The sequence below is a fragment of the Caretta caretta genome, chromosome 3, assembly GCF_965140235.1.
Source record: "Caretta caretta isolate rCarCar2 chromosome 3, rCarCar1.hap1, whole genome shotgun sequence".
Classification (NCBI taxonomy): Eukaryota; Metazoa; Chordata; order Testudines; family Cheloniidae; genus Caretta; species Caretta caretta.
In genome coordinates this window covers 210499000-210524935 of record NC_134208.1, presented here as the reverse complement: position 1 = coordinate 210524935, position 25936 = coordinate 210499000, and the positions used below count along the sequence as shown (strand labels likewise).

The window sequence follows — 25936 nt, the reverse complement described above, 5'->3', positions numbered from 1 at the left end:
ATTTATTCTTATTCGGTGCTTTTGGGTTTCTTTCTACAAGGAACTGGATTGTGGTTTTGTTCTTGTGACAATGACCCCCTGTACCACCATTCCAAATAATGTCATACCATAATGAAATTATACATTGTAAGGAGCATGACCCAGTTGTTGATCACACTCTTGTAAAATATACTGTTCAGACTAGTCTCTCAGGGGTATATTTCACTCTGCCTCTGCTCTCATACATGTAAAATAAATGCAGTGTTTATCCTTGCAGCTTAGACATTTCTGAAATATCAAGTAGTTACTGCAGTTCTGCTCCAAGATGCCAAAGTTTTTTGTTGAAGTGAATTTATGGCCTGATTTTCAGAGGTTTTGAGCAGCCAGAGCTTCCACTGAAGTCAATGAGAGCTGTGCCGCCCAGCAGCGCTGAAAATCGGGCCATACGTGAAGAGCCAAATATAGTAATAGGCTTGCAGCTACTGCAATTGCTGCATTGCTTAGGCAACCTGGCAAAACACAAAGACACATTACCGTCCATTCTACTGCCACCTACATTGTTCCACTGATATTATTCAAAGGTTCATTCATATATTCAAAGGCCAGAAGGGACCATTGTGATCATCTAGTCTCACCTCTTGTATAATATAGGCCAGAGAACTGCACCAAAACAATCACTAGAGCAGATCTTTTAGAAAAAAATCATCCAGTCTTGTTTTAAAAATTGTCAGTGATGGTTAATTACTCTCACCATTAAAAATTAACTCCTTATTTCCACTCTGAATTTGTCTAGCTTCAGCTTCCAGCCAGTGAATCATGTTAGACCTTTCTCTGGTAGATTGAAGAGCCCATTGTTCAATATTTGTTCCCCGTTTAGCTCCATATAGATGGCAATCAAGTCATCCCTTAATCTTCTCTTCGTTAAAATAAACAGATTGAGCTCTTTGATTCTGTCACTATAGGTGTGTTCTCTAATCCTTTAATCATTCTCGTGGCTCTTTTCTGAAGTGTCTCCGCTTTTTCAGTATGCTACCCTATACGGACAGAGGAGTTTCAACTTTTGTTTTTGTCACAATTAAGTCTCTGCTCCCCTGAGGTGATTTTGAAAAGTAAACACATTCTGTTGTCTCTTAATGCAGTTTGGATGCTTAGGACCATATACTTGATCTGCATATGCAGCTCCCATTGACTTTATCACCAATACAGATGCCCATCTGGATTAAAGACAGTGTACAATAATGCTTTCTCTGATGAAAGCATGTCCTGTAAACTTCATTGAAGGGCTGCAGTGCACTTTCTAGAGAGATGGAGGTAGCCTGAAATGTTGAAGACCAAGGCAGCTTATTCTGGGAGTGTCTCTCCTAAGTCCCATGGCCAGGTGTTCTGCCTCTGTGGAAAACGGAAGGTGTTTGTGAGAATAGCAGATGCTAGTGGGGACTAAATTTAGCTGCTCGGCAAACCACTGTTTTTTTGTTTTTTTTTTTTTAAATCATTATCTTATCCAGATGGTGAATTGCATTGAGGAATGAGTGGGCAGCTTGGAACAGTGAACTGGCATAAACCAAAATTCATATAAAAACATATTAGCTTGATTAAAAATCTTGTAGCCTGATGTGCAGGAGATCAGACTAGATGATCATGATGGTCCCCTCTGGCCTTAAAATCTGTAAGTCTAAATATGGTACCCTATCATTAAAGAGAATCTGTGTCCGAATGAACCCTGTAACCACAAGACCAATCCATTTCTTGCCTCCACATATCTATGTATAGCCTCCTCTTCGTTATTTTGTGGCTGTCTCCTCAGCTTCTCTTCTGAGTGCTGCATTGGTTACGTGCAAGTGTTGATTTTGGCTAGGAGCTGAAAAAGCTGGGAGATTGCGCTGTTTACATCAGATATAAAGGAGATACAGATCTGGGCATAGACTGAGAACTGCTGGCACTTCAGCCAGTGCTGTGTCATCAGCTCCCCAACGGCCTCATATAGGGTATGTCTACACTGCAAGTAAAGGTGATTGTAGCACTGGTAGGCATACCTCTCCTGGTGTTAATTCAGATAGCACAGGTAACAATAGCAGTGAAGACAGCGTGGCATGGGCTTCAGTTGCCTGAGTACAAGCCAGCCAGGGACCCTGGGTACCTACTCAGTGGGGTTGTTAGCCTCTGCTGAAGTCCACGCCACCACCTTTCTGATTATTATTACCTGGGCTAGCTAGATATAAAGTTAGCTTGGGTATGCCTACCCATGATACAGTCACGTCTTCCCGTGTGGTATAGCCATCCCCAGAGAAGCTGGAAAGTATGGGGGAGAAGATTGAACCTTGTAGGACTATACAGATAAGAGCTTTGAGGATGGATGAGCAGTTGCCCATCATGACCCTCTGGGTTCAGGTTCCTACGTTTGTAGACATAAACCTTTAATTAGGAGCAAATGAATGTAAAGCAGCTTGCAGGTGAAAATGACAAGAAACTCTCTTTCTGTGCTGCAGGGAACTTCTGGACATGACCTGCCGTCTTGCCAACACACTGAAGAAATATGGAGTACAAAAAGGGGACAGGGTTGCAATCTATATGCCTGTGACTCCACTGGCTGTGACTGCCATGTTGGCTTGTGCCAGAATTGGTGCTGTTCATACAGTGGTCTTTGCTGGATTCAGTGCAGAATCTTTAGCTGGGAGGATCATTGATTGTAAGTAGTTTTAAAATGATGAACAAGCATATTAGGAAAGTGCTTTGCTCCTTGGAGGATTGATCCTTTGATCCAGATTCAACATTCAGCTTTCAAAGAAAGGCACACCCAGAATATGGTTGGCTTATTCTCCTCTTGCTGGGCAGTTCAGTTCTCTCCTTAGCAGAAGCATCAGAGTACTATCACTGCGTTGACTCTCTATGTTCCTGATTGTCATGAACGGCTGGGGGTTTAATAAGCTTTCAAAATCACTGTAACATTCAATCAATTTTAAATGGCTGTCAAATAATGTTTAAACCATAGGGAAAACTGAGATCTCTTGAGGGGAAGGGGAGCTGGTTATGTTCTCTTATAGTGAAGTGACAGTATCCTAGTGCATTCTTGTGAAGTGCTAACTCTGCAGCGTGTAATTATTTATTTGTATTTCTGAAGTGCCTAACGGCCCCAATTAAAGATCAGGGCCCCATTGTGTTAATCATGGTATAAGCATATATCGACAGTTGCTACCCCGAAGAGGTTATAATATAAATCAATAAACCAATGATAGACCACACAGAAACAAAGTATCAAAAGGCAGAGGTTTAATACAAAACATTAGGTCCTATGATTATTACAAGTACATCTTTTAAAAAATCATCTTTCTCTATGGCTAGCACGAGGAATTAAGTCTCGGAGTATTTTGAATGGAAGGTAATCTAGGCGGGGCAAGTAAAGGTTTTGTCTTATCTCTGGTAACTAGTGTAGGGGTTATGGGTAAACATTCCTTTATTATACAGCTATATATCTGCTACATAAATAACATAACATGAAATGTGTGTTGCAATTTGAAGTGCTATGTTGAAGTGGTACAGTTGTGTTATGGCTCCCAGGAAAATCCAGAAATCCTGAAAACCCCACATGAGCTAACTGGGTGCTAGAAATCCACTGCCATCTTTTAAAAAAACAAAACAACCCCCCCCCCCCCCCAAAAAAAAAATCCAAAGGACACTGAATTTGCTTGGAATTGGGGTTGAATGGAAGATTTGAAGGGGCTGAAATGAGCTAAGATCAAATGTAAGTAGTCTCTTGGCCTGTCCAAAGCCGTGATCAAGTGTCTTGATGTTTTTGGTCTTTTGGCCTTGAGATGAAAACCTTGTCTGTGTCTCTTGGACCTTGAAGTGAAAAAATTATCTACTCCATAGAAAAGGTATGAGAATTGTCTGGAAGAAGATGGTGTTTACTCATTAAGGGACCTGATCAATTCCCATTAAAATCAGCGAAAAGGCTCATTGATTTTAGTAGGCTTCAGATCAGGCCGTAATTCTCTTCCTCTACCTTGGGATTGCAAAGGCCATCTTGCCTTCAGTTTATCAGGATTACAAGGAGCGTTTGTCAGTGATGTTGGCTGTTACTGTCTGATAGAATTTCTGAGTAGCCGCACCATTGTAATGTGTGACTTAATATCCCCATGTGTGACACAGGGTGAAGGTAGTGAAAACCAAACTGATAGGTCTGTAAAATCTCTCTCTTGTTAGCTGGCTGCAAAGCTGTCATTACCTACAACCAGGGAGTCAGGGGAGGACGAGTTGTAGAGCTGAAGAAGACTGTGGATGAAGCTGTAAAGAATTGTCCAAGTGTCAAGCATGTCTTTGTGGCTCAGAGAACAGACAACGCAGTCCCCATGGGTAATCGTGACATTCCTCTTGAAGAAGTATGTTGACTTTGTTAAATGTCACCCTTTTATCTAGGTATTTCCTACAGGGTATGATGGTTTATATCTCAGCAGGTCCCCATGCCAATTACCAAACACATTTTCAGGGACAGTCAGAGGCAGGGCTAGAAGCTGTGTTCTTATGTAAGGGCACTACTAGCGGAGCTAAGGAGAAAGTACAAAATCAGCTTAATCTGGAACGGACACACTTGTAAATGACCCGGACTATTTTATATTGGCCTTTGTTGCTATGTAGTCTCTGTGCATTATGCTGACGAGGAATATCTCTGTGGTCTGTGTAGTCTCATTTTATAAATGTGGTAGATTAAAAGAATTTGAAGCAGTTACGTATTTTCTTTTCTCTCCTTTTAGTATTTTAAACCTCAACTTTTTTTTCTTTGGTCTGGTTTCTACAAATCCAGACTGCTGGCTTCAGTCTGTCTTCTCTGACACATGTAGCAAAGGGATAAAAAAACCTATGGCTGGCCCGGATCAGCTGACTCAGGCTCGTGGGGCTTGGGCTCTGGGGCTGAAAAATTGCTGTGTAGAATTTGGTCTATGGCTGGAGGGTCCCAGAGCTCAGGCTGCAGTCCGAACCCGAATGTCTACACAACAGTTTTTAGCCCTGCAGCCTGAGCCCTGTGAGCCCAAGTCAGCTGAGCCGAGCCAAGCCAGCCGCGGCTATGCCATTGGGCTTTTATCCGCTGTAGACGTGTACCCTCAATCCTCAGTCAGCAATTTTGCTTGCTCCAAGGTAGGAATGTAAACACTGTTTAAAAAGTTTAAAGATTAAGAAATATTTTGTTTAAACGGTTAACTGATTAAAGGGCTGGCTGGTGTGGCTGGGGCTGGAGCCGCTCCAGCTGGGGCCAGGACTGTTTGGGGCGGGGCTGCTGGGGCCGGCCAGTCGGTTGGCCTGGGGGGGTTAATGGTTAAGGCGGGTTGACATTTTACATCCCTACTCCAAGGCTCCTGCTACTGCCCTAGTCTTAACCCCCTCCCCCAGATCAGAGGAATGGTTATGGCACCCTTCTCCTAATATGGGCGCTAAGACCCGGAGTACTCTAAACAAAATGGTGTTACTTACAGTTTCTGTAGCTTCTGCTGCCTGTAGAATGCCTTGCATTTACACACAACCGGTGTCATAGAATCATAGAATATCAGGGTTGGAAGGGACCTCAGGAGGTCATCTAGTCCAACCCCCTGCTCAAAGCAGGACCAATCCCCAACTAAACCATCCCAGCCAGGGCTTTGTCAAGCCTGAGCTTAAAAATATCTAAGGAAGGAGATTCCACCACCTCCCTAGGTAACGCATTCCAGTGTTTCACCACCCTCCTAGTGACAAAGTTTTTCCTAATATCCAACCTAAACTTCCCCCACTGCAACTTGAGACCATTACTCCTTGTTCTGTCATCAGCTACCACTGAGAACAGTCTAGATCCATCCTCTTTGGAACCCCCTTTCAGGTAGTTGAAAGCAGCTATCAAATCCCCCCTCATTCTTCTCTTCCGCAGACTAAACAATCCCAGTTCCCTCAGCCTCTCCTCATAAGTCATGTGTTCCAATCCCCTAATCATTTTTGTTGCCCTCCGCTGGACTCTCTCCAATTTTTCCACATCCTTCTTGTAGTGTGGGGCCCAAAACTGGACACAGTACTCCAGATGAGGCCTCACCAATGTCGAATAGAGGGGAACGATCTCGTCCCTCGATCTGCTGGCAATGCCCCTACATATACATACCAAAATGCCATTGGCCTTTTTGGCAACAAGGGCACACTGTTGACTGACTTACTGGTTAATTGCAATGACCAGAACAATGTCTTTCATTGAGGGAACCAGAGCAGATTACAACAGATTCTCCCCAGTGGGGACAGGAACCTTAAATGTTGCAGCTGCATTAGTTCAGAAGATGGCCCTTTGAATTACATTTACAGTGGACTGCAATGCCTGGTGGTTGGAAATTACCTCAAATCCTCTCTCCCTGCAACAGTACTAAGTATCAAGGAGAAAGTGCTTCAGGAATTCCAGAATATATCGATGCTACTCCAGCCGTAACCATGCTGTGTGTGGACATGCCAGGACGGTTCTGTCAATCTCTGTAGAACGTCTTTTACCTCCCCAAACTGGACGTACTGTGTGGAGCTGCAGCAATAACCAAGACACAGGAGAGGCATTAATATACGGAAAGGACAGTGTAATTGTCCCATCTCTACTGAGAATGATTGTTTGGGAATATTTACAGTCTACATGGCCTGGGGGAGAAAGGAGTGACCATTAAAATGTGTTTTAGATGGTACATCTGGGAACATGCAGCTTGATGCAGAGTAGCTGTGTCAGTTTGTCAGAAGCAATAAACAAAGTACTTGGCACTTTTGCCACTGGAAATCACTACTTTGCAGCTAAACAAATGACACAGGAGTGAAAATACATGTACTGGGCCAAGTATGCTCCAGTTATAGGAGGTACAGCTAATAATAAACACTAACCAGAATAAACCTGCCTTGTTGGTCAGAAACTATCTTAGTCCATGAACCACGTATAAACTGGAGCAGTGATGTCTCCCTGAGTCTGCAAATAACGTGAAACAATTGATCTGAGAGATGTAAACTGACCAGGCATCAGTTAATCCTGAAACTTAATATCAACATCATTATCATTGTTGTTAAGTCTTTCCTTGTTGATCATTTTAGGATAAACATCCAGCTACTATGTTTATCCCACAATCCCAAACTGCCTTCCATGCAGTCCAAGGTACCGAAAGCCCTAACTATTCCTTTCTCTAGTAGTTGCCAAAAACTTCCAGCTTCTCCTTTTTGCGGTGTAGTTGTGTGTTTTTAATACAGATATCTGAGACACATTGAAAATACAGGGACAGTGTGAAAGAAATTGAACTCCATATTAAAATAAATGACACAGGGATACTGTACGGATCAGCAGGACTTGAACCCAAGCCTGCAGGCAACCAACATCCCCACACTGTCACTTGGTGGCAATTGTAGCCTGGCTGCTCCCTCTGACCCACAGTCCACAGAGGTTGCTATGACTGCTGCTTCTGAACTCCTGGGATTGATGTTGGCTATGACGTGGATTCTGACTCCCAGTCGACCCCTGGAACCTCAGCACTGACCGTGATGCCTGGGATTGACCCTCAGCTTGACTCCTGACTCTGGCTCTGACCCTTGGCTTCGGTTCCCAGCTCCCAAGGTCCTACCTACCTTTGCCCAAGATCTTGACACAGACGAAATTATTCATTTTCATATTTAATTCACTAATATACTCCAAATTTGAACTGAACTGATGCTGCTGCATTGGAGTGCTACAGGTACCAGTTGGTTGTGCTGCAAAATTTAAGTCCGTCTTGCTGTGGAGCACGTGAACTAGATGCAGGCTCTCAGGCATATTTGCTTGTAAATACAGGTCACCTTACAGTGTTTAAAGGGCACTTGCAATTAGTCACATGGGTCTCGGCAGAGAGATGCCTAAAGAATCTTGAGGGACGCGCTTATTCCCCAAGAACAGTACAGAGCCTGCAGGAAGCAGGCTGTCTGTCAGCTTTTCCAGCCACATGTGGAGTATTTGGAATATACTCATTGCCACAGGCTTGATGCACCTGAGGAAGGGGTTGCAGTTGCAGTCCTGGCAGCCAGGCTCAAAAATGTTTTCTGAAGAATGATCACCTTCAAGTCTACTACATTTCTACAACCCTTTTGGGGAGATCTTTCAGCCATGTTAAGGTCTTCAAGTGAATTGTTGCAGAGTGACAAGCCATGGAAATAGTTAGAGGAGTGTGATGGTACTTCAAAAAAATGAAAACAAAAGCAAGAACAAGGAATGCCTTGGGGTATTATGATACACAGCACTCCAGAGTCATAAAGAGTAGGAGTTGTGATATTGCACATGGCTGAAGATGGCAAGAAGAGACGGGTTGTCTTTATTAATTATTAATGTATTATATTTTAAATAATTTTTTACATAAAAGCAGGCCCCAAGCAACATGGCTGTGGGCCCAGGGCACATTTGTAACCTGGGCCCCGTCCCATCCCACACAGATAGATGCATAGGGATAAACAGACTCATGGAGATTGTATAAATAACGTTTAGTCAAATTCAAATGTCCACAGTTTTTAGTCTGAATTTTTTTCTCATGGTGATGGGCTTGTGGCCCTCTGGCTGGGTCCCTCCCTGGGACCATACCCTGGCAAAGTGTCCCCATTCCCACCTCTCACCCCCCTTTATTTGTGGCCTATACAGTGCTCTAACTTGCATGGCACTTTACAGAGATTAAAAAGGATTTGTCCCCGCCCTGCCTGGTCTTTACTATCCCAATTAGGCACAACCCTATGCTGCAGGCAGTGTGGAACCACACTGTTCTAGAGCAAAGGCACTCAACCTTTCCAGGCTACTGTACCCCTTTCAGGAGTGTGATTTGTCTTGTGTATCCCCAAGTTCCACGTCACCTAAAAACTACATGCTTACAAAATCAGAAATAAAAATACAAATGTGTCACTGAAAATTTGCTGACTTTCTCATTTTTACCATTTAATTATAAAATAAATCAACTGGAATATAAATATTGTCGTTACATTTCAGTGTATAGTACACAGAGCAATATAAGCAAATCATTGTGTGAAATGTTAGTTTGTACTGACTTCGCTAGTGCTTTTTATGTAGCCTGTTGTAAAACTAGGCAAATATTTAGATGAGCTGATGTACCCCCGGAAGACCTCTGTATATCCCCAGGGGTACGCGCGTAACCATGGTTGAGAACCACTGTTCCAGAGGGAACAATGGGAGACGTAAATAAGAAAAGAATCTCTGTTTATAACAATGAACCTTTTATTATGATACAATTCCACTAATATCACTGTATTTGAAAATTTTGTTTAGTTACAGTACCTAACCCCTTGAGTTAGCTGTACCAACATTGGATGACTGAACATGCAACGTTGGGCATTGATCTTATATATTTATTATTACAATACTGAAGGCTAGAAATCAGCAGGACTTAGTAATGCCAATGGTTTACATGTGAATTTTGCATGTGAATTTTCGGGAGAGTTCCACAGGAAAAAAGGACATTTTCTCTGGTTCATACACTGATTAACTGCTTTGTGTCCTTGGCAGATACTGCTGAAGAGGTTTGGAAAGACCCTGTTCTCTCCCAAATGAGTAGGTGTACAATAAATGGCCAGTCCAATTTTGTGGCAGAGGAGGCTTTGGAACACTAGTGAGAAAGGATAGTCTCCCACCTGAACAAGGTGGTTCACTTCAGGGGACTGTTTTTGATCATCTCTCCATGCTATGGAGCAAGAATGCGACAGGATCTGCACAGAGAGCACTCTGAGACATGTCACATGGTGGCTGAAGTGGGACGCTAGCTCTGTGTTCAGGATTTGATTAAGATTGAGCAAAAGGCTGTGGCGTTTGCATGTGATAGTAATGAAGATGCTAATCTTAGCACCTGTGCATCTGGGCAAATGGCTGACTTGAGTATGGCAGTGCCTTCCTATTAATTTTCCTGAGAAAGATACATTTTCCTTGTATAGGTCAGCAGCAGTAAGAAGTAACTTCAGCATCCACAACAGCCTTAACAAAAACCACTAAGGAGTTTATTTGCATTATATATACTCCCTGGGAAGATGGTGTTTGATAGTGGACCACAAGTAACTAATGAAGAATGCCAGCAATTTATACAGAAGAAAATTAAATCATCCCTCCTCTTCAAATGGGGGTGGAGCATAAACTGCTGATATGTGCACAGTGAGCCCACTCCCCTCTGCCTTGCACTTGGGCCCAGTGGATATAAGACTGTTAAAGCAGAATGGCAGTGTTTTTGTACCCACTTTGCACAGGTGTAAATGACGCCACTGGGTGGAAGGCAATAGGAAGTCAGCCTCATGGGGCTCTATTTTGAATCTAGGCCCAGGCCTGAGCAAGGAGTGATGTGTAAACCACATCATCCCAGGAGTAGCTCTAGGAGGCACTGTGACTAAGATGCCCCTGCTGAGGCATAATTGGAATATGGAGGTGAGCTGGGGTATTGATTTACTGCTGACCTGCAGCAAATTGCTACCTCTCCACCATTGGGCCAGCTACTCTCCCCCACTTGAGGGGTGAGGGTAGAAGCTAAGCCTTCACCCTCTCTCCAGTCACTTGTTCTAGGGAGGGAATAAGCGGGCCAGAAACCCCACATACTCCTGCGTGCCAGGTCCACGGTCAGGGTAACTTGAGTAGGGATATAAGGAGCTCTTACTCCCCCTCACTCCCTTTTGTCAGCACCTAGAATGTGTCAGAATTGAGCCCATAGCATCCTGAATGCCCTCTGCTGGGAGTTCTGCTGATAGCTGCGCCTGGTGGGTGACACTGCCCAGGAGGCAGCAAAGGATTCTTACTAGGGAGTTAGCTGGGTCTCTGTCTGGAGCGGGAAAAATAAAACACGGATTTTCTCTTTAAAAAAATAAGTCAAGCCTATGCCATGTATCATCAGCAGGGGCTCTCAGCTCCTTCTCTAGCCAGGAAATGGAGGCAGGCATTGGGAAATCCTAAATGTGACTTAAAATTAGACTGAGAAGTGTACATTAGAAAAAGAAGACCCCCGCCCCATGGAACTTGGCCCCTAAAGACCTTTCTGTTATTGCAAAGTGTGGCTCATTATGGCATCACACTTCTATTTTCTACCTGCAACTTTTATCCTCCCAAAGTCTTGAAACCTATGAGAGTCCCTGCTGTTTTTATAGATGGCTTTATTAATCCAATTCCCTGAAATGCCTGAGACTCACAGAAGTGTGGGTCTAGAGAATGGGTGCTGCACACCTTCCACGTGAACGCTTAGGTGGGGTGTGCTGCACACATTCGTTTGTTTCTGAGTCAGGGGAACAGGTGGTGCCTGTCATTTGAGCATGCATGCCAGGTCATTCTTCATCTGCTGTGTCTTCATGCTATGTCATTCTTCATCTACTACTTTGCCTTTCTTTTAGTAAATACTCAGCTCTTGCCAGTCTCTCTGCAGAAAAAGATGGCATCAGAAGAAATGACAGTTCTTCTATACGTAACTAGGAGCCTGGTGAAACACTGAAGTGTTATGAAAGGATTGGTTGCGTGAGGCTAACGTGTTTCTTTGCTACTTCTCTTGTCTTAGGAGATGGCCAAGGAGGCTCCTGTGTGTGCTCCTGAAAGCATGGACAGTGAAGACCTGCTGTTCATGCTTTACACCTCCGGGAGCACAGGAAAACCCAAAGGGATTGTTCACACTCAAGCTGGGTATCTGCTTTATGCTGCTGTGACACACAAGGTACCTCAGCAGTGTTCCTTGCAAAAAAGGAACATTTGTGCTTTATCAGTATTGATGTGGGACATTTGTTTGTTTAATAAGGCTGCTTCTGTTAGTGTTTGCAAATTATGTGGCAAATTGTGTGCAATCGAGTTGAAAAGTACACAAGAGCATATGAATAATTAAACAGTATTGATTTGCTTTCAGGAAGTACACTACTAGGAAAATCAGATCCCGGGAGTTGTAAAGAATCCAAATGATGCAGTGACTCCACCTGAGCATTTTGAATTAATTCATCATTTACTGGTTTAGTTTTGCACTCCAGTACTGCACTGATTGTGCTGGATTCCGAACAAGGGCCCTCCTTTTGTGATGCTCATCTGTTGAAGAGCAAACAAATTGTATTAACACTCAGTATTTCTGCCTCTGCCACTGATTTGCGATGTGGTGCTGGGCAAGCCCATTAGCCTCCCTGTACCTTCATTTCCCCCTAAGCCAAATGGAGCTAACGAGACCCTCCCAAAGGGGTGTTGTGAGGCTTAACTTCTTACAGTTTCTGCTTTGAGATTCCCTCCTGAAAAGTGTAATTGAAATCCATATATGATTATACTGAAGTTTCTAGATGAGATTTCAATTCTAGTCCCAGCCTCTCTCTCACTTGTAATTTTCTGAGATATTCGTCTTTGGGTTAATCTCAGCTCAAAGGTGAATTTTAGAACGTTTGAGGATTATCCATTCAAGCCGATGGGCTGAGCTGTTAAACCTTTCTCCAGTGGGGTGGAGTCACACCAGTCAGCTTTTTTCTTTTTTCTTTTTTTTCCAAACAGCAGCAAGGTGGGGCATACAAATCTGTTTGCTTCTCAGTCCAAGAAGAAGGTTCCCAACTTTGCTCTAGGCATTCAGAGGGTCTTGCTTCCTACACAGATGCATTCCTCTTAAATGTACTGCCTTTCAAGCACTAGAAAATGTACTGTAGGAATAATCCAGCACTGGTAGGAATATTGACTGGCTGACTGATGAGATCTTTCCTGTCACTCCTTTCTATGATCCTTTGGTTTTGATTTCAGAGTAGAGTGTTAGATTTTTGTTGTACTCTCAGTTTTTTTGATTTAAAAGGTAAATCTAGCTGTAACTTTCCAGCTCTGGTAACATGCATCAGCTGGTGCAAGAAGGTAGATTTCCTAGGTAGAACATTTCTGATAGCTGAGGAAGTATAATCAGCCCCAGATGCTTGTTATCTAAACTATAACGTGAAAGGCTATACGTGTGTGACTGAAAGTGAATGGAGTGAGGAGTTCCTAGGGCAAGCTGAACGACAGTAAGTCTCCTATGGATACCTTGTTTCCTTCATTAATACCCAGGGTATTAAACTGGAAACAAACAGAACACGTTGTAACGGTAAAGTTGGCTAAATCCTGAGGACCAAGCTGCCATGAGCTCAGGAGTCCATTGGCATTGGTGGGGCACTGTGCAGGCACAGGTGGCCGCCTACACAGTGAGGGATGACATCCTTCATTCTGACTCAGCAGACTCCCACTGAAACCAGTGGGTCTGATTTAAGGACTAAGAACCACAGGATTTGGCCCGCTCCTTGTATGAGTGGTGGTATAGCCTCCCATCCTTAGGCCAGCCTTGCCTCTGTGCATTTATAGCTCGTCTGTCTGTTCATGCTTACTTTGTGTATATGCTTTAAATGATTTCTTGCTGGCTGAGTTGAAATAATTGATCTGGTACAGCATATGTTAGTTCTTTCAGCATTACGAAAACAGCGTCACTGTTTATCTTTGCAGCATGTGTTTGACTACCAGCAAGGTGATGTTTTTGGTTGTGTGGCTGATACTGGCTGGATCACAGGACATAGCTATGTTGTATATGGACCACTCTGTAACGGAGGCACCTCTGTCCTGTTTGAAAGCACTCCACTGTATCCTGACCCAGGTGAGGGCGTGATGGTCGCAGTTTTAATTAAACATGTATATGGTTTAGGAGCCTATCAAGGGTGACCTGGCTACCTTAGTAGATGTATTCTCTTTCCTATTATCATCGGTCCCATTTCTTTTGAGGATGTGACCATACAAACCAGGAATGTGTATGTACCCAGGGTAATAAAGGTGCCATCAGTATTATATTATAGATCAGAGGTGGGCAAACTATGGCCCATGGGCCACATCCAGCCCGCGGGACCATCCTGCTTGGCCCCTGAACTCCCGGCTGGGGAGGCTAGCCCCCAGCCCCTCCCCTCCCCTGCAGCAACGCCGCTGCATGGGCAGCATGGCTTGTGCCCGCTACCTCCCAGGCTTTCCAATAAGCCAGTCCTGCCGCCGGCATGGTAAGGGGAGGGGGGGTTGGATAAGGGGCAGGAGGTCCCGGGGGAAAGTCAGGAGACAGGGAGTGGTTGGATGGGGCAGAGGTTCGGGGGGGCGGGCGATCAGGAGACAGGGAGCGGGGGGGTTGGATAGGTGATGGGGTCCCAGGGTGGCAGAGGGTGCCGGGAGGGGCGGGGGAGACAGGGACTGGGGGCGTTGGATAGGGGGTGGAGTCCTGGGGGGGCAGTTAGGGACAGGGGTCCCGGGATGGGGCAGTCAGGGGACAAGGTGTGGGTGTGGGGGGTTGGATGGGTCGGGGTCCCCGGAGGGCCTGTCAGGGGTGTGGATAGGGGTCGGGGGAGTCAGGGGACAAGGAGCAGGGGAAGCTGGATGGGTCGGGGGTTCTGAGGGGGGCAGTCAGGGGGCTGGAAGTGGGAGGGGGCGGATAGGGGGTGGGGGCCAGGCTGTTTGGGGAGGCACAGCCTTCCGTACCCAGCCCTCCATACCATTTTGCAATCCCGATGTGGCCCTCGGGCCAAAAAGTTTGCCCACTCCTGCTCTAGCTACAGCAGATAGTTGCTGTAGAGTTTTGTCTTAGTGTTTACTTCAGTGTTCAGCGTTTGTAACAGTAGCTTTGTTCCGTAACCAGACAGACTAAAGAAGAATATTTGGGATTTTGCAGGTCGTTATTGGGAAACTGTACAGAGGTTAAAAATTAATCAGTTTTACGGTGCACCTACTGCTGTACGCCTGCTGCTGAAGTATGGAGATAAGTGGGTGAAGAAGTATGACAGATCTTCCTTAAAAACCCTGGGATCAGGTGAGAGGAATAGATGTTCTTTCAAATACAGGTTTCACATACAGTTGTTTAGTTACTATTTATGTTGAAAAAATAAAGAGCCCAATGCCAGGGCAATTGAATAAATATCTTTGAATTATCCCCCATTTCCTAGATTCCTTTATGAGAATAACGTTCTCCAGAAAAAGACGCCAAAAATTCCGTTGTGCTTGTGACTTCATAGAGCATTAATAGTTCTAAGGCTTGAGATGCTTAGACAGCCCCTGCATGAGCATTGTTTCAATTTTCTAAATACCCCCCAAATTACCTTCAGTTAGTACTTACCTTCTCTTAGATTCCTTTTTGCTTTTCACCAGTCCTAGGAAAGGAATGTCTTAAATTGTGAGGTTCATATTTAGGGCCCTACCAAATTCACAGCTATGAACAATATGTCACGGACTATGAAATCTGATCTTTTGTGTGCCTTTACCCTATACTCTACAGATTTCCTGGGGGAGACCCCAGCGTTTCTCAAACTGGGGGTCTCAACCCAAAAGGGGCTGCAGAGGAGTCACAAGGTTATTGTAGGGGGGGCTGTGGCATTACCGCCCTCACATCTGCGCGGCCTTCAGAGCTGGGCGGCCGGAGAGCAGCAGCTGCTGGCCAGGTGCCCAGCTCTGAAGGCAGCTCCCCGTCAACGGCAGCGCAGAAGGAAGGGTGGCAATACCAGCCCATCCTATCCTTACTTCTGCGTTGCTGCTGGCGGGGGCTCTGCCTTCAGAGCTGGGATCCTGGCCAGCAGCCGCCGCTCTCCGGCCGCCCAGCGGTGAAGGGAGCATTGCCACCAGCAGCAGCACAAGTAAGGGTGGCAATACTGAGAGCCCCCTACAACAATCTTGCAACCCCCCCCAACAACCCTCTTTTGGGTCAGGACCCCTACAGTGACAACACTGTGACATTTCAGATTTAAATAGCTGAAACCATGTAATTTGTAATTTTTAAAATCCTAGCATCATGAAATTGACCAAAATGGACGGTGAATTTGGTAGGGCCCTACTCATATAACACAGGCACCATGAGCTTCTTCTCATGCCTCAGCAAAATGCTATCAGTAGTTACTAGGTGTAGACAAATTATTTATGATCAGAAATGCCTGGCGTTGCAGGCATGCGATGGATTTAGGCTCAGCAGAACTCGATTTTCCTTTTTTTTAAAATAATTTCAATGGATAATATTGATTATTTTTAAGCATTTAAAATTTTTTATCTATTTAAATTTTCAAAGTTGCACAAAATTACGGGTTTTAAGCTTTTTTTTTTTTAATTTTTATCAATTTACTTTTTCATAGTCGAGGGAAATTAAGGAGGGAATAAGACCATAATTATTCAATGACAGACTTTGAGATTTAGAAAGTTAAACACAAATTGTCAAAATCACATGTCAAAATATGCAAAGCAAATATTCTTAAATCAAACTATAATAAGTTCTCAAGTAGCATTTTGCTTACTTTGCCTATCTGTAATTTCAATTATTATCAATGGAAATATTTTTGGATGGTTTGCTGTTTATGGTGATATTGACGTATACCGACATTTACCAATAAAATCTAATTCTTCCAAGCCTATATGTGGGGAAGGGAAAGCACACTGCATACAAATCCTTTCACCAGAATTCACTCTTCTTTCTTTACTGTTTTGGATTTAGTGGGAGAACCAATTAACCATGAAGCTTGGCAATGGTTCTACAATGTAGTGGGAGACAGCCGGTGCACCCTTGTTGACACCTGGTGGCAAACAGGTAAAAAGCACTGATGGGGAGGGAAAACATGTTCACGGGGAATTCTCATGGAGTGATGAGAAAGTGGTGACAACTTTGCCACCTTTTGGAGATTTTTTTCCCTGAAACATTTCGAGTTTTCAGCAGACTTTGATCCGCTCTTTAAACTGGCTGAAACCCAGCAATGTTTTTTCATGAAACATTTTCACTGAAATTTTGAACATTTGGAAGTTTGGACCAGTTCTAGAAGCAGAAAACAATTTTTATTGTTCAGTTGAAAGTGAAAGGCTGCTGTCTGAAGTGGAAACCACACAGTAGTTATTCTGACAACTGAACTTTTCTTTATCATGAAAACCTATGTAATGTACGGCAAACTGTAACATTGAATCACAGATTCTGCCTAGGTATTTGTTTGTCCTGTTTCCCTATGGAAAATAGAACTGTGTAGCCAAGGGTATTTGTTTCATTACTAGAGCACCGGAAAATACAGTTAAAATTGCTTTGTTTTGTTTTGTTTCAGGAGGGACATGGGGAGAAGTTGTTATGCTATTTTGCAGTTAGCTGTCTGCAGCCCTCCCCGTGTGAACGAAGTAGCTTTATTTGACAGTGAAGGAAGGGTGGCCATGTTGCGACTTAAGGGGACTTTTGCACTGAGCCATCTCACAGAAAGCAGGAGTGCACTTCTGTAATTCATCAATTTGCTTAGGCTGGTTCTTGTGCATCCCATCTTAATGAAGTGCGGCTTGCCTCTCAGCTACATGAACGCCAGTTTGTAATGCTTTAGTAATGGAAAGGGGCCTTAACTTGGATGTAAATAAAATCTGCTCCTTAGGTGTCTTTACATGACCAGAGTGCGTCAGGGTGGGTTTGTGTGAGTGACAATCAGGCCCATACTGTCAATCTGTTGCCTGGATTGGCTATGTCTAGTCCCAGAGGGTATAACTATACTCGTGGCTGGCCCATGCCAGCTGACTCGGGCTCGTGGGGCTCAGGCTAAGGGGGTTTTTAACTGAGGTGTAGACATTTGCATTTGGGATGGAGCCCAGGCTCTGGGACCCTCCCTCTTGCGGTGTACAAGAGCCCAGGCTCCAGCCCGAGCTGAAATATCTATACCCCAATGAAGCAGCCCTGCAAGCCCAAGTCTTGCGAGCCTGAGTCAGCTGACATGGGCCAGCCGTGGGCATTTAATTGCAATATAGACATACCGTGAGGTCACTAAAGAAAAATGCAGTAATCTTTACTCTTCTTATTGAAAGACTTCACTGAAGTAAATCCTCCTCTAGACCCTTCCCTGCTCATACCCCAACAACAGGTTCCTGTTCTTCCCCGTCATATGATGGTGGGAAAGAATCTCTTTCTTCTCACACTGAACAAGGAACTTAGTTGCAGTAAGGAAGCCAGTGTTAGTTCTGAAACAGCTTTCTGTCTCCCTTTTTGTGCTTCACAAAGTTTTACAGCTTCTGCCTTGAATCTTCCCCAGCTCCCCTCCTGCCTAACTTTTTGCTACAGACTTAAAGAAATAGTACACATATCCTCACGCTGCCCTCTCCCTCTCCTCTGCCAAAGGAGACCCCTCCCATTTCCCTAGCCTCCCATCCACTGCCGATGCAGCAGGTGAATTGATTACCATAGTGTCAGCTCAATTTCACCTTTTGCAATCAATGTAATTTACTTTATTAATTGGCCTTTGTCCTTTATGGACCATTGTCTTTGGAAGCAGCGGTATGTCACCAGAGAATAAAGCTGAACGGGCATAAAGATTAGCAAACCATACTTTAAGAATCCATTTGAAAGTATTTGGGTGAGTAGATAAGGTGAGAGGGGGATTATGAGAGAGAATTTGTTTGTGTGTGTGTGAGAGAGAGAGAGAAATTAAGGTGGCTCTTAGGCCATGTCTATATTAGCGGCACAGCTGTACGTAGCTGCTCTATGCTGACAGGAGAGAGCTTTCCCATCGACGGAACTAAACCAGCCCCAGCGCTAGCTGCATCGGCAGGAGAAACTCTCCCACCAACATAGCGGAGTGCACGTCACCACTTATGTCGCTTGGAGGGGGTGTTATTTTCACAGCCCTGAGTGCCAAGTTTCACTGACATGTGCGGTAGTGGAGGCGTGGCCTTCGTGTTACTATGTTAGGCAGTGGGGTCTGTGCTAATATGACTGAGTGATAATATGATTCAAAGCTGGTCTGATTTTCAGGTCTAGTTTTAAATGATGTAGAATAGAGACTAGACTGTTTAGCTTTTGAATTAGAGCGACACCAAAGGTAAACTGTTGTAAATGATTCTCGAGGCACTAAATTGTATTATAGAATAAATAAGGGCTGTTCTTAGAAACACGTCCCTTAATAGGGCATTTCGATGCTTGGGTTCTTCTTTCTCAGTCACACAAAGGGTATATGGCTTCTGCTAATGGACTTGCTCCTGCTCCCATTAAAAAACCCCAGCAAAACTCTCATCAACTTCAGTTGGAGTAAGATTATGAATGTTTGCCAGCTAGCTAGACATATTCACATTGAATCATGTGTTAACAAAAAGTAGTGACCCAAGAAAAGTTAACTTTTTTCTACTAATCTGTAAATAAAGCTTGACCCAAGAATGGACTGTGAGTTGCTCCACAAGGTACTAGATTTATTGAATGGAAAGACAGAAGCAGAAAGTAGATGAGGAGCGCAGGACGATAAGGCTTTAAATAAGAGCCTTTCTACATAGAAATTCCATGTGTGCCTCTTTCTTAAGAGCCAGATCATACCTTCTGTGATAAAGCCCACAAGAAGTGCACAGATGGTCTAGGAAACTCTGTGAGTTCATCTGGTGGAATTGCTAACTGGTGTTCCCCTCTGAGTGGAGGGGGCAAGGAGCACCCAAACCCAGTAGATCCTGGAGATCCTAAGTTGGAGCTCCTCCTCCTAGGCAGCATTGCTCACCAAGGAGTTTTGCTGACATTGGGTACCCCAGTCATGACTGCATCCTGCTCTTCTCCTTAGAGAGCATTAGTGCCCCTGCAGAGTCAGCTAAGAAGCACGCTTTGTTTCTAAGACCAAGAAAATCTGTGTTGGTTTCCACAGTAGTGAATTGACTGGGCAGTACAGAATAGAACAGCTGTGGCTTTGGCTTCATTGGAGTGCTACAAACTCTGTCGGAGGAGTGTAGGAGCACTCAAAATAGGTGGGGGAGGAGAGAAGGTTGGGTGACTGTCAACAGGAAATAGTTAAGGAAACAGGTGAAACCACAAGCACGCCTGGGTGATATTTAAGCAAAAGCCTGTTTGTGCTTAACGCATTGCAGAGGCATTCAAAGACTTGCGTGACCATTGCTGAGAGATTCTGTCAAGGTCATTGTCAGCTTGGACTATGTGACAAGCAAATACAAGGTGTGCACATTCAGAGTACCCACACACCGCAGTACCTGGCTTTCCTGGCTTTGCAACGTGCCGCTTTGGAGTGGATTCTCCCTCTTTCTGGAGTTCTTTGCCGTCTCTTAATTAAAGACCAATTTAGTTAAACTGCTGTAAAACCCCTGCATGGACTTGCTGACACTGATTTCAATCTGGCTTGTGTCAACTTAGCTGAAGTTGACTGTTTACCACAATAAGCTAAATTGCTGTAAGCTATTTTTAAACCAGTTTAATAGTGTCCACACAGAAATGTGCACTGATTTAACTAGATCAGTGGGAAAAAAAATCCCTTTAGTTACATCAGTGCAAGTTGGAGCATAGGCTCTGCCTAAGGTACTGCCCACTGTGAATAAGGGTGGAAAGTTGTAATTTCCTCCCATTCTTTGCATTGTCTTGCCTTTGTTTTCTCTTTTTCCTTTCTTCAGGGATTTTGCCCCATTCACCCCCTACCACCTTGCATCTCTCCCTTGGATCTGCACTGCTCTACTGGCTGTTACATAGTCAGTCATTGTGCTGTGTAGCAGATGGCCTGGCCTATATTTTAAATGTTGTTTTACAGTACTGTGATTTTAATTAATGTTCAATTATATTGAACATCCGTTACAACGGAGCTAAACAGACATATTGTACATGCAGCATGAGCTTCGTACTCTGTCACCTTCATTACTGTGAAATATTAGGTGCAGTTCTTCCCGGATTCTGTCTGTGCGAGTAGAGGATGGTGTATGTTTTCCAAAACAGGAAAGTGCTGGCAAAGCCTTAAGACAATCATGTCACATTGCACAGAAGTTTCTGATGTGTACACTGTCCCTGAAGGAAGAGACTTCCAAAATCATTTTCCATTTGATACATAAGCATAAGCCAGCTCTGAGGCCTGTTTTCAGTGGAGTGATACCTCAGCTCTATGGTTCCACTTAGAGATACCTTCTTCTCCACCTAGTTATAGAGGAGGGACTAGAGGCAAATCATAAGTTCTGTCTGTGTAGTCACTGAAGCCAGTGGAGCAATGTGGATTTACACCAGTCAAGGACACAGCTCATAGATTTTTAAAGCCTAACATTCCAGCCTCTTTGCTTCTGTTTTGTGCATCTGAATTAGTGTCAGGATATAAAAGATCTGATTAAGGTTGAAATCTCTGATCTGATTTAACATTTATCCCAGCAGAAATGAGGAAAGAATGATTAAGAGGCTCAGTTCAGAATGGAAAATAATCTCAGGATGCCCCTAATGGGTGGGCTATTCTAATACTGCATAATAATAGTAATTTAGTCTCACAAAGCGCTTTGCATACAAATTCCTCAAAGTGCTGTACAAACAGCACAAGAAAATAAATCCCTGAATATTTTGTGCTTATATCCCCACTGCTACAAAACAATCCCTAGTGGGGTAGGAAATGGGGCTGAAGAGCATTTTCCAGGTAGCATCATGTGTAAGAAAGGAATCTGAAAATGTGTAAATGCCACATTAGTGCTCACTACATCCAGCTCTCGTTGATTTCCACGGAATTAATTTATTTCCTGGATAACTCTAGGAGTGTGTGTGTGTTAATTTAGGGTCACACTCTAGGAAGAGAGTGCATGGGCTGAATCAATGGGCTGCTCCTTCTTAGAAATGTACTTGCTAGGTGCAAGACTAAGGCATGCAATCCTTACCCCCATTTGTAATGCTGGTGTGCATGCAGACCGCAGCTGCTACTACAAAGTATGTGGGCCACTGCTTCCCTTCCTGCATGCTGCTTTGGCCACTGCTTCCCTTCCTGCATGCTGCTTTGGCCACTGCTCCCCTTCCTGCATGCTGCTTTGGCCACTGCTCCTCTGCTCCTGCAGCTTTAAAGTTAATGGGAGCTTTGCCATTGATGTCAGCGGGCCCAGGCCCTTGGAATCAGTTACCCCGATGCAGTGCACGGTGATGCTGCTCTGCACCTGAGGCCAGCTGCTTACCTGGGCTGCGTTATTTCTCTCTGTCGTCTCTTTATAAATGCGGACGTCTGTTTTTGTGTGGCTTACGAGGTCCAAGACATCCAGATGTTTTGCACGGATAGGTCAGTCAACCTTCAGTTAATGGTTTGGGACATCCTGGTGTTCAAAAGATACAGATGTTCAGAGGAGAGCAAACTTAGTGGTGAAGTGTTTAGAAAAGAATATGCAGAAAGAAAGTCAGAGAGAAGAGGAGGAAAGGAATGCACATATTAATAATTCTCCCAATGTAGTTGTTATGGTACCACCTGGAGACCAGAACCCCACCCTGCTAGGCACTGTATAAACAGAGCAAAAGGTGGCTGCTGTCCGAAAGAGCTTACAATCGAAGTTTGTTGAGCCACAACAGGTGGGTGTGGCAGATGGGGTGAGCACAAGGCAACAACGATAGAGTTATGAAGAGTGCGACAAGCAGTAGTCACAGCTCACCAGTGGCTAACCATTGCCAAGTGTTTTGTAGGCATCATGGCACCGGTGGGTTTGAAGGAGAATATGATGATGTAGCAGCCGCTGTTTGGATTCTCAAAATCATTTCTGACCTCATACCTTTCCCGACTTTGTACTCTGCACTATCTGTCCAGCAGATGGAGAGGAAATGTGTTTTCCCCTTAAAATATGTATACTGTGGGTACTGTTCGGTAAAGTCTCATCTCTGCCTCAAAGAGTTCTAGAGGCAAGGTGGGTGAGGTAAACTCTTTTATTGGACCAACTTCGGTTGGTGAGAGGCCAGCTTTCGAGCTACCCTGAGCTCTGCTTCAGATCAGCTCCGTGTAAGCTCGAAAGCTCGTCTCTCTCACCGACAGCAGTTGGTCCAAGAAAAGGTATCCCTTCCCCTGCCTTGTCTCGCTCGTTTCCTGGGACCATCATGTTCACTGCAACAATCAAAGCGTTCTTAGCTGGGAGGGTGCCTGTGATTTGCTGGTCTTGTGTAGCCGAGCAAAGTAGGTACTTGCTTTAATCCAGCCTCGCCTGCCATTCCAGTGTGTCAGCCCGGCATATTTACTTTCCCTTTGCTCTTCCAGAAACAGGCGGCATCTGCATTGCTCCCCGGCCCTCGGAGGAAGGAGCTGACATCATTCCTGCTATGGCAATGAGACCGTTCTTTGGGATTGTCCCGGCACTGATGGATGAGAACGTGAGTTGGGACTGTGCTCTGCCACTGGGGGCAATGGTGCAAAGGCAGGGAAAGAGCTGCCGGAGATGCTGCTTCTGGGGTTGTCAGGCTAATTCCACTATTTAATGCCAAAAGCATGTAGGAAAAGGAGATGGAAAATGTTTTGTGCCTCATCTGTTCCAATGATACCGGAGGGAATCAAGCCATATTCATGCATATTTAAGTGTTCTAGTTAGAAAGCCGATGGTGAGTAGCAAGGTAATGTTTTTGGACTGGCTCCTATGTGATAGTGATGATTGTATAATGTAAGTGCCAATGCTGCAGACACTCATACATGTGTGTAACTTTTCTCACGCATAGTCTCACTGGAGCCAACGGGACTGGCATGAGTGAAGTGCACTGGGAACACAGCCAACTTATAGCTTTGTAGGGAATTGTTCTCCTTAAAAATGTTTGCTGAATGTGCATTGTAGCCAATGAAACCCGCTTGTGATCTCCGCAGTCTCCGTTGAAGTCAGGCTCGGCGTGTCTGTGGGCATCCGTTGATACTGCTGAGAAATATAGATTCTGAAAGTTGGGGACATGACCTTAGACAAAATGTTTCCATTTTTAGCAGCCCCTTTTCCCACAGTGAGAAGATCTTCATTGCCCAGTGGTGAGGCAGTGTTGTCTAATACCTTGGGCACAGGGTGAAGTCCCAAAATGTCTGAGCTCCAGGCCAGTCTGTATCGTTGATTTGGGGCCTGATCTGTGTGGGCAGTGCCCCATAGGCCACAGTGGATTTTGGCATGGGCTGAGGGGCCTACCCACACAGGCCTGACTGAAAACTTAGGGCCTTGCTGTATAGCCTTAGGCAAGTCACTTAGGACCGGGTTTTCAAAGGTATTTTGGTGCCTAGTGGGATTTTCCAAAGCACCTAACACCCACTAAAATCAACAAGACTTAGGTACTAAACCTGCTCGGATGCTTTCACAAATCCTGCTAGGCACCTATATGTATCTTGGGCATGTAAATACCTTTGTCAACCTGACCCTTAGCCTCTCTGCCTCAGTTTCCTCAGCTGTAAAACAGGAAGAATAATCATAGAATCATAGAATATCAGGGTTGGAAGGGATCTCAGGAGGTCATCTAGTCCAACCCCCTGCTCAAAAGCAGGACCCATCCCCAATTAAATCATCCCAGCCAGGGCTTTGTCAAGCCTGACCTTAAAAACTTCTAAGGAAGGAGATTCCACCACCTCCCTAGGCAATGCATTCCAGTGTTTCACCACCCTCCTAGTGAAAAAGTTTTTCCTAATATCCAACCTAAACCTCCCCCACTGCAACTTGAGACCATTACTCCTTGTCCTGTCCTCTTCCACCACTGAGAATAGTCTAGAACCATCCTCTCTGGAACCACCTCTCAGGTAGTTGAAAGCAGCTATCAAATCCCCCCTCATTCTTCTCTTCCGCAGACTAAACAATCCCAGCTCCCTCAGCCTCTCCTCATAAGTCATGTGTTCCAGACCCCTAATCATTTTTGTTGCCCTTCACTGGACTCTTTCCAATTTATCCACATCCGTCTTGTAGTGTGGGGCCCAAAACTGGACACAGTACTCCAGATGAGGCCTCACCAATGTCGAATAGAGGGGGACGATCACGTCCCTCGATCTGCTCGCTATGCCCCTACTTATACATCCCAAAATGCCATTGGCCTTCTTGGCAACAAGGGCACACTGCTGACTCATATCCAGCTTCTCGTCCACTTAACTCATCTTCACAACTCATCAATACTTAACTCATCTTCACAACATCTGTTTGAGACAGGCAGATAACAGGGGTGATGTGACAGCTGCAGTAACTTCCTGAGTGAGGGAGAGGAAGGGAATGAAGTGCACTACTGTGGTTTGGGTCATGGGAGTTACTGATGCTCCGAGGGACCTTGGCCTCTCTAGCCAACAGCTGTTCTGGAGCTATTAGCAGTCCCCTCAGCCTAGCTGAGGTGGCTTAGGAAGAACACTGCTCTCCCACCGGAGGCTGTGGCCCAGGGCTGAGTTGGTGAGAGGATGGAGAGTGGTGATGTGGTGCTGCTGCAAAGGAGTCAGCCACGGCAGCTCCTGGCTGAAGAAGGTGCCGGCCCTTCTGCCATTGAGCTGGGCTCTGCTCTGGCACCAGTTTGGTCCATATCCTGGATTCATAATGCTGAAGAGTGGGGTTCTGTGAATCTTGTATTGTTCTTTGCACTCCAAGGGGTCACCTATCTTTCCTTTTGTGTGAATAGCGTATTATTCATAGAATCACTTGCTCTGTTGTTTGTGTACATGAATGATGAAAGCATGACATAGACAATGCACAGTAATTCCTCTAGTGGGTACATTTCCCCCTCCCCCCCCCCCATGTTCAACTGCTGCCAAAATGTGAGTGAGAAACATTAAGAATAAACCATTGCAATAATAGACACTGAGTCTGTGAATCTGCAGAATATGAAGGGCTCTCACTTGCCCTGGTGTAAAACAGGAGTGACACCTTTGAAGTCAACGTAAAACTCGGGTAAGATCAGAATCTGGCTCAACATAGCTAGATAGTACTAACCAGCTACTTTCCTTTAATCTGAGATGTTTCCCAACATCTGGGCTGATGATCCTTCCTGTGCTTGGATCAACAGGGAAGAGTTATAGAAGGAAATGATGTCTCTGGTGCTCTGTGCATTGCACAGCCCTGGCCTGGCCTGGCGAGAACCATCTATGGAGATGATCAGAGATTTATAGATACTTATTTCAAAAAGTATCCAGGTAAGGATGGTGTCAGGGAAGAATGTTGGACTACAATGTCAGTACCCAGCGGGTTTTTAGCAGTGCTATATTGTACGGTTTTTCTGAGATATTGTTCTAGTAATTGGCTACTGTGTATCTTTACTGTGTATCCTCTACTGGATGGAATCAAAACTGCTTAAATGCAGTTGTGCTTTAAGGGTATGTCTACACAGCA

General features: G+C 44.7%; 1 protein-coding gene and 1 long non-coding RNA gene across 2 annotated transcripts in view; one reads left to right on the top strand and one right to left on the bottom strand.

Annotated features, from left to right (window-relative positions):
* Window positions 1–25936, top strand: part of ACSS1 (acyl-CoA synthetase short chain family member 1) — an 81053-nt gene that overhangs the window by 41446 nt on the left and 13671 nt on the right. Inside the window, exons 3-10 of the mRNA XM_048842264.2 lie at window positions 2466–2665; window positions 4180–4355; window positions 11493–11645; window positions 13415–13562; window positions 14613–14750; window positions 16413–16505; window positions 22879–22991; window positions 25614–25740. Coding sequence (XP_048698221.1) covers window positions 2466–2665; window positions 4180–4355; window positions 11493–11645; window positions 13415–13562; window positions 14613–14750; window positions 16413–16505; window positions 22879–22991; window positions 25614–25740 — 1148 coding nt within the window. The remainder of the gene's footprint in view (window positions 1–2465; window positions 2666–4179; window positions 4356–11492; window positions 11646–13414; window positions 13563–14612; window positions 14751–16412; window positions 16506–22878; window positions 22992–25613; window positions 25741–25936) is intronic.
* LOC125633246 (uncharacterized) overlaps window positions 4354–25936 on the bottom strand; it is a 41214-nt gene continuing 19631 nt past the window's right edge. The window contains exons 2-3 of the long non-coding RNA XR_007355545.2: window positions 21821–21955; window positions 4354–6496 (exon numbers count right to left, since the gene is read on the bottom strand). This is a non-coding gene — a long non-coding RNA (uncharacterized LOC125633246). The remainder of the gene's footprint in view (window positions 6497–21820; window positions 21956–25936) is intronic.